The sequence below is a fragment of the Rhodotorula toruloides genome, assembly GCF_000320785.1.
Source record: "Rhodotorula toruloides NP11 unplaced genomic scaffold Scaffold12, whole genome shotgun sequence".
NCBI classification, from domain to species: Eukaryota; Fungi; Basidiomycota; class Microbotryomycetes; order Sporidiobolales; family Sporidiobolaceae; genus Rhodotorula; species Rhodotorula toruloides.
In genome coordinates this window covers 302,802-317,138 of record NW_015622972.1, presented here as the reverse complement: position 1 = coordinate 317,138, position 14,337 = coordinate 302,802, and the positions used below count along the sequence as shown (strand labels likewise).

The following is a 14,337-nucleotide window of genomic DNA, read 5'->3' as shown; positions in this document are numbered from 1 at the left end:
TGAGCGAGGAGGAGCGGGAAAGGCGGGGAGATGTCAACGTGAGATGTCAAGGTGAAGTCGTCGCAATAAGCAGCAGCACTGGGGCGTCCTGCATACAGAATCGTTCGCATGACTGCTCTAGAGAGAATCGGGGCGAGCGACGTGAGGCAGGAGCGAAGGACCGCAACTCGCGAGCTCAGCATCCAGGGGTACTACTGCATTACGGAGCGAAACGGCGAGTACTAGGGTAGTTGAGCGTATGCACAAGGACAAGAGACGTTCTAGGGGAAGACGGGAGCAAGGCGGTGCGGGACGAGAGGCGGAACGGCGATGAGAGGCGCAACTACGCGACAACTGCGGCCGGCGCAGGGAACTTTGCGCGGATGCGCTCGAGGAGGATAGTCAGGCGGGGCTCGTTGCCCGTGATCATGTCCTCCATCGAGATGTCGTCGGTCGACGCGAGCGGGGTGATAAAGTCGAAGACTGCAAGGCGAGCAAGTCAGCAAGGCTCCGCGAACACGATGACAGGGCCGCAACGCACCAGAGAAGATGGTGTCGAGGTACGCGGTGTCGAAAGCCTCGCCTACTTGCTGGTGGAACGCGTCAAACTGCCCATCGCTGATGCCGCTCGACTCGCCCGACAGGTTCTCGAGGAGGCGGACGATCAGGCGGCCGGAGCGAAGGGAGGAGGAGAGATCGGTGGCGAGCGGGCAGCTGGAAGGCAGGTTGGAGTTGAGCCATGCGAGCAATTCGGCGTTGGTCGTATCGGACGTTGCGCGCTGCAGCCGGCCGAGCGTTGCGTCCGACTTCGCGTCGGTCGCTGCGCTTGCACCGTTCGATGCGCTGGTTGTCGAATCTGGGACGCCGACAGGTACCTGCGAGAGGAGCAAGTCAGCCTCGACTGATAGCGAATGAGCAGTATAAGACGCACCGCCAGCGGCGTCGTAGCCTCCTTCGCCGTCGCAACGGAGCTCGTCGACGTAGTGGAAGCCTTGCGTGTGCCATCAGGAGCGAGCGAAGGCCGCTTCGAAACCGAGGCGTAGAGGTCTTCGCCGTTCATGAGCGGCGACCCGGGCGCCAGCTCCATCAAGATCGTCGCGTCCTTGTCGGACAATTTGTTAGGATCCCTACCGGCGTACCGCTTCTTCTGAATCTGAGCGCGGCGTGTCGGAGAAGGCGGTCGTGGGTACGGCGTCATTGTCTGCGCGATATCAAGCGGGAGGACCTCGATGTCGCATGACGAAACGACGGGAGCTAGCGGGCATGCAGCGAGTCAGTAGCAGCTTCGAGTGACCATGCACGCGCGGACGCGCCGGAGTAGTCTCGCAGAATCGTCGCCTTCATGATCTCCTTCATCCAGTTGCGAACCGTGATTTGCTCCGCCGCGGCGAAGTAGTGCGGTCGCTCGGTATCGTGGACGATCTTGAAGGCGTACTCGCCAGGGCGAATGTCGGGGTCGGACAGGACGCGGTAGCCGGTCAAGTCGATGACGCCCTTCGCCTTTTGCTCCTGCTCGAGGTGGAATGGGTCAGCTCGGTCCGAGCAGGGAAGGAGCTCGTATACTACGCACCGCCTCGGTCTTGAGGTAGTAGAGGTACACGCCCTTGAGCACGAAGAACCGCATTTTCCACGTGTTGTACTTCTCGCCCCGCTTGCGCATCCAGCCAGAGTGGTCCGGTCGGCCGATCTTGTCCATCAAGTTGCCGTCCGTGACGAGCTCTGCCTTCTCGCGCATCATTTCCTTCGTCGCAGGGTCGACCGACTTGACCGTCATCGCAGTCGGGGCGTCGCGACCTCCGCCGAGCGTCGAGTTTGACGGACGCGAGCGGACAGACTCAACAGCGGTAGGCGATTTCTCCGAGCCAGAGTTGGTGCCAAACGAGCCGAAGAGGCGGGTCGAGCGCTTTGCGCGGTCCTGAAGCGAGGTGCGAGGACGAGGGCGCGGAATTGCGCCGTTGGAGTCGACGAGAAGAGCACTGCGCAATTCAAGCCGTCAGTGGCAGCGAGAGCGGACTTGCACAAAGGGCGACTCACGAAGGAACGCGAGGCGGCGCCTTGCGAGTTCTGCCCGGCAGGCTCGGCAGAGTCCCGAAGAAGCCCGTCTTGTCGCCCGTGCTGCTCTCCCTCGACTGGCTCGCCGTTGCTGCAGGATCGGGACTGTTCGGCACACTCGTCGCGCTGCTATCGCCGCCGGCAGTGCGTTCGGAGGCACGGCGGGAGCTGCGCGGGCGGATGCTGGATGCGATGGAGGGGCGCGTCTTCGCTTTGCGAGAGTCGTCGCCGAGAACGGGAGTAGTAGGCGTGGGAGTGGTAGGCGCGGGCGCCGTCATGGTAGTCTCGGCGATGGGTGGGATGGGAGCGGCGAGAGGAGGGGTCTGAGGAGCCGGCTGTACGGGCGGCGCGGCGTCGCTGCTGGCTGGCTGAGAAGAGCGAAGGTTGGTCATGCTCTGCTGGCCGAGCTGCGGGTGAGATTCGTCAGTAGGGGAGAAGCAGCCGAAATTAGGTGAAGAAACGCACCGACGAAGGCGCCCGCAACGAAGTCGGCGCCGAGTCACCCTCGATGCCAAATCCAGCGAGAGAACTGCCCTGCATGAGCTGCTGTTGCTGCCACCGCAAATGCGGGTTCTGCTGGTGATGCAGCGCCGAGATGCTCGGGCTGTAAGCAAGGCTGGTGGGCGAGTCGGGCTCGTAGCCGGTCATCGAGGGCGCGATGAAGCTGCCGGCGGTCGACTGGCTTGCGGTGAGTGCGCGAGGGGGCTGCGTGCGAAGGCGGAGCTCCTTGATCGCATTGTAGATGTGCACGCGGCGGCCAAAGGCGACGAGGTCGATCTCCTTGAGCATCGCGACGTCCATCTCGAGCAAGACGTCGCCCGAGATCTCGTGTTCTGAAACAGGGGCGAAAGGTCAGCACGTCCGTTTCCTCCAGCGGAGGAGAGATCGACCGCACCCGCAAACTTGCTCAGCGTGAGCTGATCAAAGCCCTTCTGCTTGCCCCACTCGACAACATTCTCGACATTCCAGTTCATCGGGTCCGCTGGCAAATCCTTCTTGCCCGCCTCGCTCGTGCCCGTCGCATCGCCCGAGACGCTCGCAGCAGGAGTAGCGGTCGTAGCTGCGGTGACGATGCTCGAAGAGAGCGGTGCATGGGTGGCGGGAGTGCTTGAGCGAGACTCGGCGGTCGTGGTGGGAGAGGAGGGCTGGACGGTTGGCGCAGAGGTAGCTGGCGGCGTCGTCGAGCGAGGTGCGGCGGGAGAATCGACGGCGGTTGCCGGAGATGGTGCGGAGGACGCGGGAGGAGCGGACGCTTCGACGACGGCGTCTGCGGCCGAAGCAGGAACAGGCGCAACCGAGTGCTCCGTCACAGCCGGAATCGCAGTCGTCTCCGGCTTCGGCGGCGCCGCAGGCTCAACCACATCCGTCTTGAGAGCGGGCTCAGCCTCCTTCGGCACCGCATCTACCTCCTTCTTCGCCTCGTCTACTTCTTTCTGCTCGTCCTTCGAGTCGTGCGAGAGGCTGACACCGGCAATAGCTGCTGCAGTCGTAGCTGCCGCGACGACGCCTGCGGCGCCTGCCGTCAAAACTTCGGCCGCAGTGTGCGTCGTCGACTTGAGTGTCTCGGTAATGGCGGTCGTTGCTGAATGTTCCGGTTCTTGCTGGACTGTAGAAGGCTCCACGGGCGCAGGCGAGCGAGGCGTCTCGTCCCCTCCAACGGGAGACGCTGACTCGGCAGCGAGGATCGCAGGCGTTCCGGCGAGGATCGGTTCTTTCGCCTGCTCGTTCGGGAGAGATGCGGTTTCGAGGGGCTCGGGTGCGGACACGGCAGCGATGGAGCGTGAGGGCTCGGTCGTCGGGAGGGTAGGAGGAGAGGGAACGGGCGGGATGGAAGAGTTGTTCGAGTAAGTCGATTCGGCGTAGATGGAGGGCTGAGTGTCGGCGCGAGGACGGATCTCGGGTCGTTCGGCATCGGGGGAAGTGTGTGCGGGTGTACTGAGGATCTCCTCCGCCTCGGACGTTGCGGGCGCAGGTCCGCCGTTGACTGCCGGAACCGCCTTCTCGCCGTTCGCCAGTCCCGCCTCATCGCTCGACGCCTCAACCGACGAAGGAAGCGGCAAGGGCGCGTCATCCTCATCCTCCTCGTCGCTCTCGTCACTGAGTTGCAACCCCTCAATGAGCCCCGACTTGCGATACTCCCTATACCTCTCCTCATCCTCCCTCTTCCTCGTCTCAGCCCTCTCACGCTCCTCCTGCGCCGCCCGCTCCGCATTCTCAGACACCCTCGCCGCAAGCGCAGCACGGTGCGCTGCACCGTCTGACATGCGCTGAGAGGAGGAGGAGGCGTGGTGAATGCTCGAAGCGGCATCGTCTTCCTCGTCGTCGTCGTAGCGAGAGTGGACGGAAGTCTCGCTTACGCTGTCCCGCCGAGAGGAGAGAAGTGCGAGTCGACCGTTGGGCTCATCGGCGGGTGAGGCGTCTTCGTCGTGGGAGAGGATGGGGGAGGCGGTTGTGGTTGCAAGGACGGGGGTGGGAGAGACGATGGTGTCCGGACCGGCGGAAGAGGTGCCGGCTCCGCCAAAGTCGTTGGCATCCTCGGACGGGAAGAATGAGGGAGGACGAGAAGAAGTGTAAGATTGAGGGAAGAGGCCGATCTCGCCGCGTTCGTTGCGGCCCTGCGCGTGAGTCCAGGTTCGTCAGCACGGGAGAACCTCTAGCAAGCCAGGACACAGCCTTTCAACCACTCCCTCCGCCGCATCGCTCTTTCAAACGAACCCCTGCTCCTCCCCACACCCCTCGCAGGAGCAGCGAACTGACCTGGAACCACCCATCGCCATACTGGTCATCCCTCTCGAGCACGACAATCTTCTCCCCCGCCTCAAAAGTCAACTCGTCTTCGTTCTCGGCCTCGAAGGTGTGAAGCGCCCAGACGACGTCTTCCTTCCCCGGCGCTTTGAGCTGCGGTGCTGCGCGGGCGGTGGGGTCTGCCATGCTCGTGAAGGATGGCAGACTGGTTGGAAAGGGTCGGAGAGTGGGTCTGCCGGCTCAGGAGCGGTCGGTGCGTCGAGGAGAGCCGAGTCGAGATGGAGGAGCTGATGGGGCTAGCGAGTGGGGTTGGCGAGTCGAAGCGGGTCGGGACAGCACAAAAGAGAGACACAGCACTCGAATCGAAGCAAGTCCGAGCTGCTCCTCGCCTTGTAGCTGCTCTCGAGCGGCGGGAGAGTGCGAGTGAGCGGGAGAGCGGGAAGCTGACGTTCAGGAAGGGAAGGGGAGCGGCGGGGGCTCCGTTCGCAGCCTCTTTCCGGATGGAACGATCGCTGGACATTCTCTCGACAATGTACTGATGCTACTGTGGACGAACGCGTCGTTGCAGGAGATGGAGGAGAAGAGGGAAGAGCGTTTTCGTCAACGGCGAGCAGGAATCTCTCCTTCTTCTAGTCCTACCGCGTCTCTGGCGGACTGTAGGAGTGAGCGCCGGCCAATGCTGGGCCCTGTAAGCAAGTAACGAAGCGGAGAAATAGCTGGGGATGCGGCCGGCTCGCGACCGAGGACGAGAACGATGCGGAGTCGGTGGAAAGGCTTGTCCTCCGCAAGCGAAAGCGCTGAGAACCGCGAGACCGCGACGGCGGTACATGCTGGGCACACTCAGCGGACGAGCGGCGGAACAAGCGTTGCGCGTGCGGGCTGAGAGAGTCCTGAGCGACTCCAGGTGAAGGCGGACGAGCGAGTCCAGGCGGGTCGGTGGGTTCCGCCAGTGAAGCCCATCAGAAAAGTCTCTATGCGCTTGGTCCTGTCGCAGCAGCGGCAACCTGAGCTCGAGGAGGCGCAGAAGGGGGAGGACAAGGCGGCGAGGGAGAGGAGGCCGAGTACCGACAGCGATGATGCGCGGACCAGCGAAATCAATCAGACGCCCTCGAGCAGCAGTATGCGAGCCTGCTCAGGCAGCCTCGAAGCAATCCGAGCGATGCGAGTGAGCGGTGTGAAGCCAAGCGAGGAAGCGCTGGTTCGCCCTCGACCCACAAGGCGAGTCGACTTTCCCGCCGCTGGGAGACTTGTCGTTGCTGAGATAGCTAGTTACAGAGCTGTACGGCATGCTGCTCGCTCGACAGATCCGCCCAAGCGATGCTCGCTCGCTAGGACAACCCGCCCATCCCGCCCTCCTTCTCCTGATCAGGTAGTCGTCAACACGGCATCCCAGGGCATGAGACTACCTGGAGGTGAGCAAGCCTCCACTCGACGACTTCTGTACGCAGCGCTGACCCTCCCCGTATCCTGTAGCGCGCGAGGGAACCCTCTGACCTCTGACCCTTGTCCGTCGAGACAACCCTCGCTCCCGCCTCGCCCTCGCCCTCCTGCGCCCGCTCGACCCCCTTCAGCTGAACCGACGCAGTAACACTCTCTCGACCGGGACCAGCGAGTCCCACCGACGAAGGGAAGGGGGGTGGGAGACTCGCTCGCGCGCCGCGCATGCATCCAGCTCGGGACGAAGCCGCTTCTTTCGGCTCGAGGTGCGCCTGACTGGCCTTTTCTGCTCGCTGCGACGGCGGCAACATAGGGACTGGGTCGTCCAGCGGTGTGGGAGACGAGGCGATTGCATGCGTGCTCGAGGCGGTGCGGGGAGGGCGAGGAGGACGGCTCGCTCGCTGGGAGGTTCGCCGGACAGCTGTGGTGGTCTTGTGTGGTCTACACGGGCTCATTGCACGCTCCAGCACTCGTCCAGGCGCCTGTCGCTGGCTTTTTGTGGTTCGCTCGCGGGTCGAAGGACCACTCCTCGGCTGAGTCACGGCCAATCCCAAGAGGCCACCACCAGCAGCGCGCCACACCGCTCGTGGCTGCTCGTGCACGCGCTAGATCGACTCAGCTGGTCCGCTAGGCCCACACGCACACGCTTTCGGACGCGCGCGAGCCAGCTGCGACGCTCGGGCGACCCCTGCTTCGTGTTTGACGGCAGTCCCGGCTCACCACCACAACACGCTCCGATCGGGTCAGAAGTGCTCTCATTGGACTCGGGTACGTCTGTTTGGCCATCTCGGACCAGTCGGGGGACCACGCGAGTGGCGAGGGAGGCCGTGTCCCACCAGACACGTCTTCATCAGTGATGGGCGTTGGACCTCGGTTTGCGCGACCACAACGCATCGTGCTGACATACCGTGTGCGTCGTTGTCTCCGCACGACCCACAGCTACCGAACGAGCACCATCGCGCCCGGCGTCCGTCGCTGTTGACCGCCCAAACCGGCCCTCAACCTCGACCACCAGGAGGAGGCGTTCGTTCGCCTACCCTTTCGCTCCCGGACGAGTCGTCCCGCGCATCGAGTGCGCGAGACCGCTCTCTGTGAGCCTCGTCGCGCGCAACCATGGCCAAGGGTTCGGGGCGGTTCCGCAACCGCAAACTCGGCTTCAAGACTCGAATCAACGTTGCCGTCGGCGTCGTCATCGAGGATGACCCCATCGACGCCGACTTGGACATCGAGGACGACAAGGGCCACAAGGGCGTCGAGACGGGCGTCGACAAGGACGAGGAGGGCGAGTTTCACCTCCAAGCCGTCATCGCTTCGTCCGCCGCTGCAGTTGCCCAGTCGTCCGCGTCTGGCTCGCGCGCCGACAAGGGCAAGAAGTCTGAAGCCTACATTCCGACGCGAGCGAGCGAGACGATTCCCGAAGACGAGTACCGCGCGCTGTACAAGCCTGGATGGGTCGACCCGTTCTCGTACATTCGCTTCTCCGACACGGTCGAGGACGCCATCAAGGGCGCTGTCAACTACACGATGGACGAGGACGACGAGGACTGGCTCGAGGACTACAACGCGCAAGTCCAGGCCGGCTCGAAACCCAAGGCTTCGTCGTCCGAAGCCGACCCGAGTGCAAGTCCGTCCGGCCGCGGCGCTCGCCACAAGGGCAAAGGAGTCGACAAGTCTCCTTCCGCGCCCGCTGCGTCGACCTCTGCCGGCGGCGATTCCTCCTCCAGCCCGACCGCGCCTCTGAGCGAAGACGACTTTGAGCTCATCATGGAAGTCTTCGAGACGGTGACGGACCAGAAGGCGCCCATGGCGCACGTCAACATCAACCTTCTCCCCTCGCTTGACGACTTTGACGCCGCTTTCGACGACCCGCTACGACCTAGTCTCGCGAAACTCAAGTCTCATGCGAAGGACGTCTACTCGCATTGGAAGCAGCGACGAGTGGAGCGAGGTGGCAAGGCTGTCTTCCCGCAACTTGACGTGCGTTTCATTCTCGCGCGTCTTCGCCTCCGCCGTGACTGACCCTCCTCACCTCCACGCAGTACGACGAGTCGAACGAGGCCAATCCCTACGTTTGCTTCCGTCGCCGCGACGTCAAGACCGCCCGCAAAACTCGCCGCTCAGACCAACAAAACCTCGAGCGCCTCGTCCGGCTACGGAACGATCTGTACGCCGCGCACGCGCTGATGGTCAAGGTCCAGGAGCGGGAGCGACTCAAGCTGGATGCGATCGAGCTTGAAAGGAAGATCTTTGATGGACGGTGCGAGATGAGGGATTTGAAGAGGAGGTTGAACGAGCCGGATGGAGACGAGGATCTGCTCATCAGTCGGAAGGAGCGCAAGCGGAAGAGGGACGACCAGATGGCTGGGTGCGTTGCGCTTTCTCTTGCTCGTCTATCTCGTGTTCTGACACTTTCCGTGCAAACAGTTCGCTACGGATTCCGCTCGGCCGCAAGGCGGAGAACGCCCTCTCGCCCAGCAACCTCGTCCCGTCGCTCGAGGAGCTCCAAGCGCGCAAGCAGCGCAACGAGGCGATCCTCAAGCAGATCGAGCGCGACCTCGCTCGCAAGCGCCAGGGCGACCAGTTCTGGGACGACTGGACCGACAGCGCCTACGTCGCACGACCGCCTCCTACGCCCGCGCGGTTCTGGCGGACGGTCGAGCCCGTGCCGAATTCGGTGCCTTTCAGCGGATCGGCGGGGCGGAGAGAGGCGCTTGGGTTCGCGACGCAGTATCAGCCGCCGCTGGGACGGGTGCGGACGAGCTTCCGCAAACGGGTTGGACGTGGAGGGCGGATCCTGCTTGACCGGATTGGGCCTGCACGGCGGGACGGCGAGCCTCCGTCGGCGAAGCGGCGACTACCACCGGCGAGCGACGGCGAGGAGGGCAGCGACGGCGCGGAGGAGGACGAGTGGCTCGAGCGGCGGCGGCGGGAACGCCTCAAGTACGACACGGACGTCGGCCTCGACTTTCCGACAGCCGACGAGCCGACCCTGCTCGACGACTTCGAGGTGCAGTACCTGATGCGGCGCGTCGCGCTCATCAAGCCGCAAGACCTCGAGCAGCTCTCGGTCGACTCGGCGTACCTCGAGGAGGCGTTCAAGTTTGTCGCGCAGGATCCCGACAAGCATGCGCCCCCGCCTGTCACCTACGGTCGACCACCGCCACGCCCGCCTCTGCAGATGGCGCCGGCGCAAGCGGCTGGTGCGGCGCTCGGTCAGGCTGCTGGAGCTGTCGGCGCCCAGCTCGGCAAACCCAACAACGCCGCCGCATACGCTCAAGCTCAGCAGCAGCTCGCAGCGCAGCAGGCCTTCCGTCTCGCTCAGCAGCAAGCGGCGCTCCGCAAGTCGCAGCAGATGGCGGCAGCAGCGGCAGCGGCAGGTGGAGGAGGCGGCACGCCCGACCAGATGCGGCGGACGCCTTCGCAGGCTGGCTCGCCTCACAACTCGCACTCGCCGCTCGCGAACGGGATGGCGCTTCCAGGCGGACCGGGCCAGCTCACCATGAACGGCGTCCCGGCCGGCTTCCAGAACCACCAGCTCGCCTCCCCCATCGGTGCCAACGGCCTGCCTCTCCCTCGCGTTGGCCCGAACGGTCTCGCGATGAACGGCGCCAACGGCTTGCCCGCCACGTCTCGACTTTCCGCCCCGCCCTACTCGAACCCGCAGGCGCTCCAGCTCGCGATCCAAGCCCAGCAACAGCAAGCTGCGGCTGCCGCAGCCGCTGCTGCCGCCGGAGGGTCCCCGTTGGCGCTCCAGCAACTCCAGCAAGGTCGGCCGATGTCGGCGAACGGTCTCGCGCAGGGTAACCCGTCTCGCCCAACCTCTGCCGCCTCGTCTCACGCCGCCATCTCGCCCCACATGGGCGGGGCGACATCGCTCCCGCCCGTCGGACCCGGCGGCGCGCTCTCGCCGTCTGGCTTGCGCGCAAACGGCGGTCTCGCGACGCCCCCGCCTGGTATGGCCGCGAAGCGGTCGAGCCCGATGGGTCCTGGCGCGGTCAATGGGCAGTACGGCATGCACGTTGGCGCTCAGGGGATGAAGCCTGGTGCGCAGGCGCAGTACGGCGGCTTCGTCCAGGGCTGAACGCGACGCCAACCTCCCTCGCCTTCCCCTCTTCCCTTCCTCCCGGTCTCTCCCGTCTCTTTCCCCTTTCTCGACGACGACAAAAAGAACAAAGAAGCAGTACTTGCGTTTTACCCATTCCCTCTTCCCTCTCCTCGCGGTTCTCTTGGTGGTTCGTCCTCGCTCGCCTACCGAGGCGAGGCGAGGACTCGACGGGACCTGGCTTTGCAGCTCGTCCCCGTGTAGCTCTTGTATACTCGCTCTGCTCACCAACTCTGCAAACTCTCGCAATTGAAGCAGTCTCTCTCTCGCGATTCTCCCTGTCTTTCGCCGGACGCGACGCGACGAAGTCCCCGCAGCCAAACAACACAACAAGTTCGCCTTGTGGCTTCTCGCTCGTCTTCCGTCGACTCGCTAGACCTTGCACAAGCTCACACAGCCCACACACATGCTCGCCGACATCTCGAACCAGCCAGCGCAGCACCCGCTCGCGGCACCGTCGTCGCCCGCCTCGAAGGCGCCAAACAAACGCTCCCTCGCACTCGCACTCAGCTCTGAGGGCGATGCGGTGTTGCCGACCCAGCTGAGGATCAAGAGGCAGTTCTGTGCGTCCCTGAGCTAGTCGGACGAAGCGCAGACGCGAGCTGACCACCTCGATATCCTCCTCCTCGCAGCTTCGACGTCCTCCTCGTCTCCCGCTCCAGGTGCAGGGTCATCCTCCCCCTTCTTCCAGCGCTCACACCTCGACACCTTCTACGCCCCAACATCCCCCACCTCGTCAACCTACGAGAAACACCCTCTCTCGCCCGTTCGTCCTGCGCCTTCAAACGCATGCACTTCGCTTCCTCCTTCGTCGCCTTCGTTCGGGTTGTCCTCAGCGACTGCGCTGGACGAACTCGTGAAGGTCTCCTCGGTTCTCGCCTCAGAAGCGCCTGCCGCGTCAGCTGAGCAGAAGAGCGACCCCGGCCTCGAGGCACCTCGAGTGGTCCATCTCGAACGCGACACGGTCCTCTACTTCGGTCGCAAAGCGAAGAAGGCGCTTCCTCGCTCTCCTCTCCAGCACGGCGCGAATCGCCTGACCCACGTCCCCATCATGCTCCCCAAATCCGCCAAGAACGCTTCGCGGATCCACTGTTCCGCTCGGATCGTCTCTGCACCTTCTTCAAGCCCACGCGTGCAAGTGGAGATCCGCGTGACGGGTCAGAACGGGATGAAAGTTGATGGGAAAGTGAGGAGGGATGGAAGTGTTGTGAGGCTTGAGAAGAGGGCGGGCGAGAGTGTCAAGTTGAGGTTCTGGGGGTGGGATGCGCAGTTGGTTGTTGCAGAGTCTGAGGCGGAGATGAGGAGCGACGAGGGCTCGGATGGCGAGTTGGGTGATTTGCCCAGCGAGGTCGAGGAAGAAGAGGTGGACACCTCGGCTCGCTCGAAGCGTCGCTCTCGTCCCGCTTCTCGCGCCGTATCGCCCGCCCTCTCGTTCTACAGCGACGACCACGGTCTCTCGCCACAGCAGCGCCCCACCCTCTCCCTCCCTACCTCCTCACCTCTCTCCCCTCCTCCCTCGCTCCCTCGCTCCACACCCTCCGCCTCCTCCGCGCGCGCCGCATCCCTCACTCGCTCTCTCAATCTCGACCTCCCAGGGCTGGTCGCCTTCTCGATCGTCTTCCACTCGCGGTCGACAGTCGCAGTGGACGAGATCATCCACGCTTTGTTGCGCGAGACGGGGAGCATGTGGGACGTCCTTTGTGACCAGGTTGAAGAGCTGAAGGATACGGACGAGGGGGAGCGGAGGGCAATCGAGGCGTGGAGGCGAGAGGTAGAGAGGGTGTTGGATGAGGAGGAGATGTTTGGCAAGATCGACAACACGGGTCTCAAGGTGCGCTTGCCTCCTTTCCTCTCTTTCAATTTCATCACCTCCAATACGCTCGCTGACGCTCTCCTCGCTCGGCCCGGCGCAGGACGCCTCCGGCCACCCGCTCCCCCCCTACTACTTCTACATCCCCGACTCGGACCCCTCCCCCGACCGAGTCGCCGCGCTCGAACCGTTCGTCAAGCGCGTCAGGGGCGCGAGGACGAAGAAGCAGGCGAGGTATTTCTGGGCCAAGCCGAGTTTGAGGAGGAATCGGTGAGCGTGCGAAGGGGGAGGGGTGTATGTATCGTTTCGCATTTTGTGCTGTTGGGCACGGACGTTGGAATTGCTTGTACGCTCGAGTGGAGCAGACATGGCGAGGAGAGCGTTCGCAAGCGTTGACCTTCCCAATCTCACTTCGACGAGCTTGCGGGCGCTTTGCTGGCTTTGCGATGTCTCCTCTCGCTCTCTCGCTTCTTTCATTCTTCGATGCTCGTCGCTGCCAGCCCAGGAGAGACGTTGCGAACGCCCCGACAAGACTCGACGGAATCTCTTTTCCTCCTCCCCCTCCTCGCGGCTCAGCCTCCTCCGCGCTCAGACTCATGGACCGTGCCAAGCGACGAAGCGATCTGCGGACTGTGCGCGGCGGGGCACGACTTGACGAGGCGGCCCAGAACAGCGGGAAGTCAGGGTGCTTGGTGCTGCGACGAGTCCGAGTGCGAGGGTGCGAGTTGGGCGGGTCGTTCGCAGGTTCCTTTGCGAGTGTATGTATTGCGCCCAATGGCACAGCATAGACCGTGCGAGGTGAGTCGCGCTATTTTCGCAGTCCTCCGTCGTTGGGTGCCAAGACTTGATCGGGGATTCTCTCGTCGCCTCGTCCTTGGTCCCGCTCGCTCTCCTGCTCTCTTTCCCTTAGCCATTGCACTCGTACACAAGCTACTTGACACTCCCGGAGACACGCAACACCCAGCAAGTCCCGCCTCGACGCACACTCACTCCTCCGTCTCCCTCTCTCTCCCCGATCGCAACTCCGCTATACTTGGCACGACCCGCAATGCCTCCCGCGCCCTCGCACGCCAGCCAGCCCCTCGCCAGCACCACAGACACTCTGGCGACACACACAGCCGACCCCTCGCTCGAGACCGTCGCCGCACAGGCAGTCGCACCCTCGCACCAGCCCGTCGCAGCCGACCAAGCCTTGCTCACACCGAGCCTCGAGGCGATTCTCGCCGCCTTCAACAAGGACGGCAACGGAGACGGCGAGTTGTTGAAGTTGATCGTGCAGGCAAAGGCAAAGGAGGACGAGGTGCGTTCCCACAGACTCGCCCTTCTCCTCCTCGGAATGCGCCAAGAAAACCCCACTGACCCGCGCCTCGTTTCTCTTCTCCTCTGGGTCATTGCAACCAGCGCCTGGCCGCACTGGACGTCTTGCGGACGGAGCAAGTCCGCCTCGCGCAGACGTACGCCGTCGTCCACCTCTACCAACAGCAAGCCCAAGTCTTGGCGCTCCAATCGACCCAGGCGCTCAAGGGCCCGCCGCCGTACTCGCCGCTCTCTCCCCCGCCGTCAGACTACAACACCAGCGCCGGCTTGAAGCGCGGGAGGACGCCGAGCGACGCATCGACCGCGAGCGAGGCGTCGGCCAAGAGCAAGAAGGCCAAGACCGCTTCGGCTGCCGGTCCTCCGCCCGCTGTCGTTGCAGCCGTACCGCCAGCGAAACCAACACGAGCAGACGTGATGGCCGCCCTCCGCTCCAAATGCGAGGCGAACCAGCGCGCCCAGCAACAACAAGTCTCTCACGCGCGCACCTCTCCCTCACTCTCCCCACCCCTCCCTTCCACTCCCTCGACGCGGCGCCCGACGCCCCCTAAAGCCTCCTCAGCCCGTCACACGCCCTTCCTCCGCCCCGCCGCTCCTCCCACCTCCTCGACCTCTCCTCCCCCTCTCCCCGACTCGTCGTCGCGAAACAAACTCGCCCTCCTCCTGCATGCGAGCGAGTCGTCTGCTGCGTTGGCGCCCGATTGGCATCCCGTGCATGTCGCGACGAGCGATGTGCGCGGCGAGGGGGGAGAGGGACAGCCGAGGCAGGCGAGTGTGAAGGCTTGATGGCGCTTTTTACTCGGTCGCGAGTTGTATCACTACTTGTCGTTGGTGTCCATCTGTCTCTCTTGTCTCTCGCGGTTCGTTCGTGCGCATGTTGTCGTTCATACAGATTTCT

At 63.9% G+C, this 14,337-nt stretch overlaps 4 protein-coding genes across 4 annotated transcripts; 3 read left to right on the top strand and 1 right to left on the bottom strand.

Moving 5' to 3' along the window:
* Positions 1-322: 322 nt before the first annotated feature.
* On the bottom strand, positions 323-4,962 carry RHTO_01225 (uncharacterized protein; the record flags this gene model as incomplete). The annotated part of the gene is made up of 9 exons (XM_016414908.1): positions 323-462; positions 521-854; positions 911-1,233; positions 1,281-1,488; positions 1,550-1,955; positions 2,014-2,438; positions 2,497-2,864; positions 2,927-4,646; positions 4,789-4,962. The coding sequence occupies 9 exons, from the start codon at positions 4,960-4,962 to the stop codon at positions 323-325; spliced, it is 4,098 nt and encodes a 1,365-aa protein (XP_016273129.1).
* A 2,364-nt stretch (positions 4,963-7,326) lies between these two features.
* RHTO_01224 (enhancer of polycomb-like protein) lies at positions 7,327-10,294 on the top strand (the record flags this gene model as incomplete). The annotated part of the gene is made up of 3 exons (XM_016414907.1): positions 7,327-8,190; positions 8,253-8,578; positions 8,638-10,294. The coding sequence occupies 3 exons, from the start codon at positions 7,327-7,329 to the stop codon at positions 10,292-10,294; spliced, it is 2,847 nt and encodes a 948-aa protein (XP_016273128.1).
* A 427-nt stretch (positions 10,295-10,721) lies between these two features.
* RHTO_01223 (FHA domain containing protein) lies at positions 10,722-12,399 on the top strand (the record flags this gene model as incomplete). Its single annotated transcript, XM_016414906.1, has 3 exons — positions 10,722-10,878; positions 10,948-12,146; positions 12,229-12,399. The coding sequence occupies 3 exons, from the start codon at positions 10,722-10,724 to the stop codon at positions 12,397-12,399; spliced, it is 1,527 nt and encodes a 508-aa protein (XP_016273127.1).
* Positions 12,400-13,173: 774 nt separating this feature from the next.
* RHTO_01222 (uncharacterized protein) lies at positions 13,174-14,225 on the top strand (the record flags this gene model as incomplete). The annotated part of the gene is made up of 2 exons (XM_016414905.1): positions 13,174-13,425; positions 13,527-14,225. The coding sequence occupies 2 exons, from the start codon at positions 13,174-13,176 to the stop codon at positions 14,223-14,225; spliced, it is 951 nt and encodes a 316-aa protein (XP_016273126.1).
* Positions 14,226-14,337: the final 112 nt, after the last annotated feature.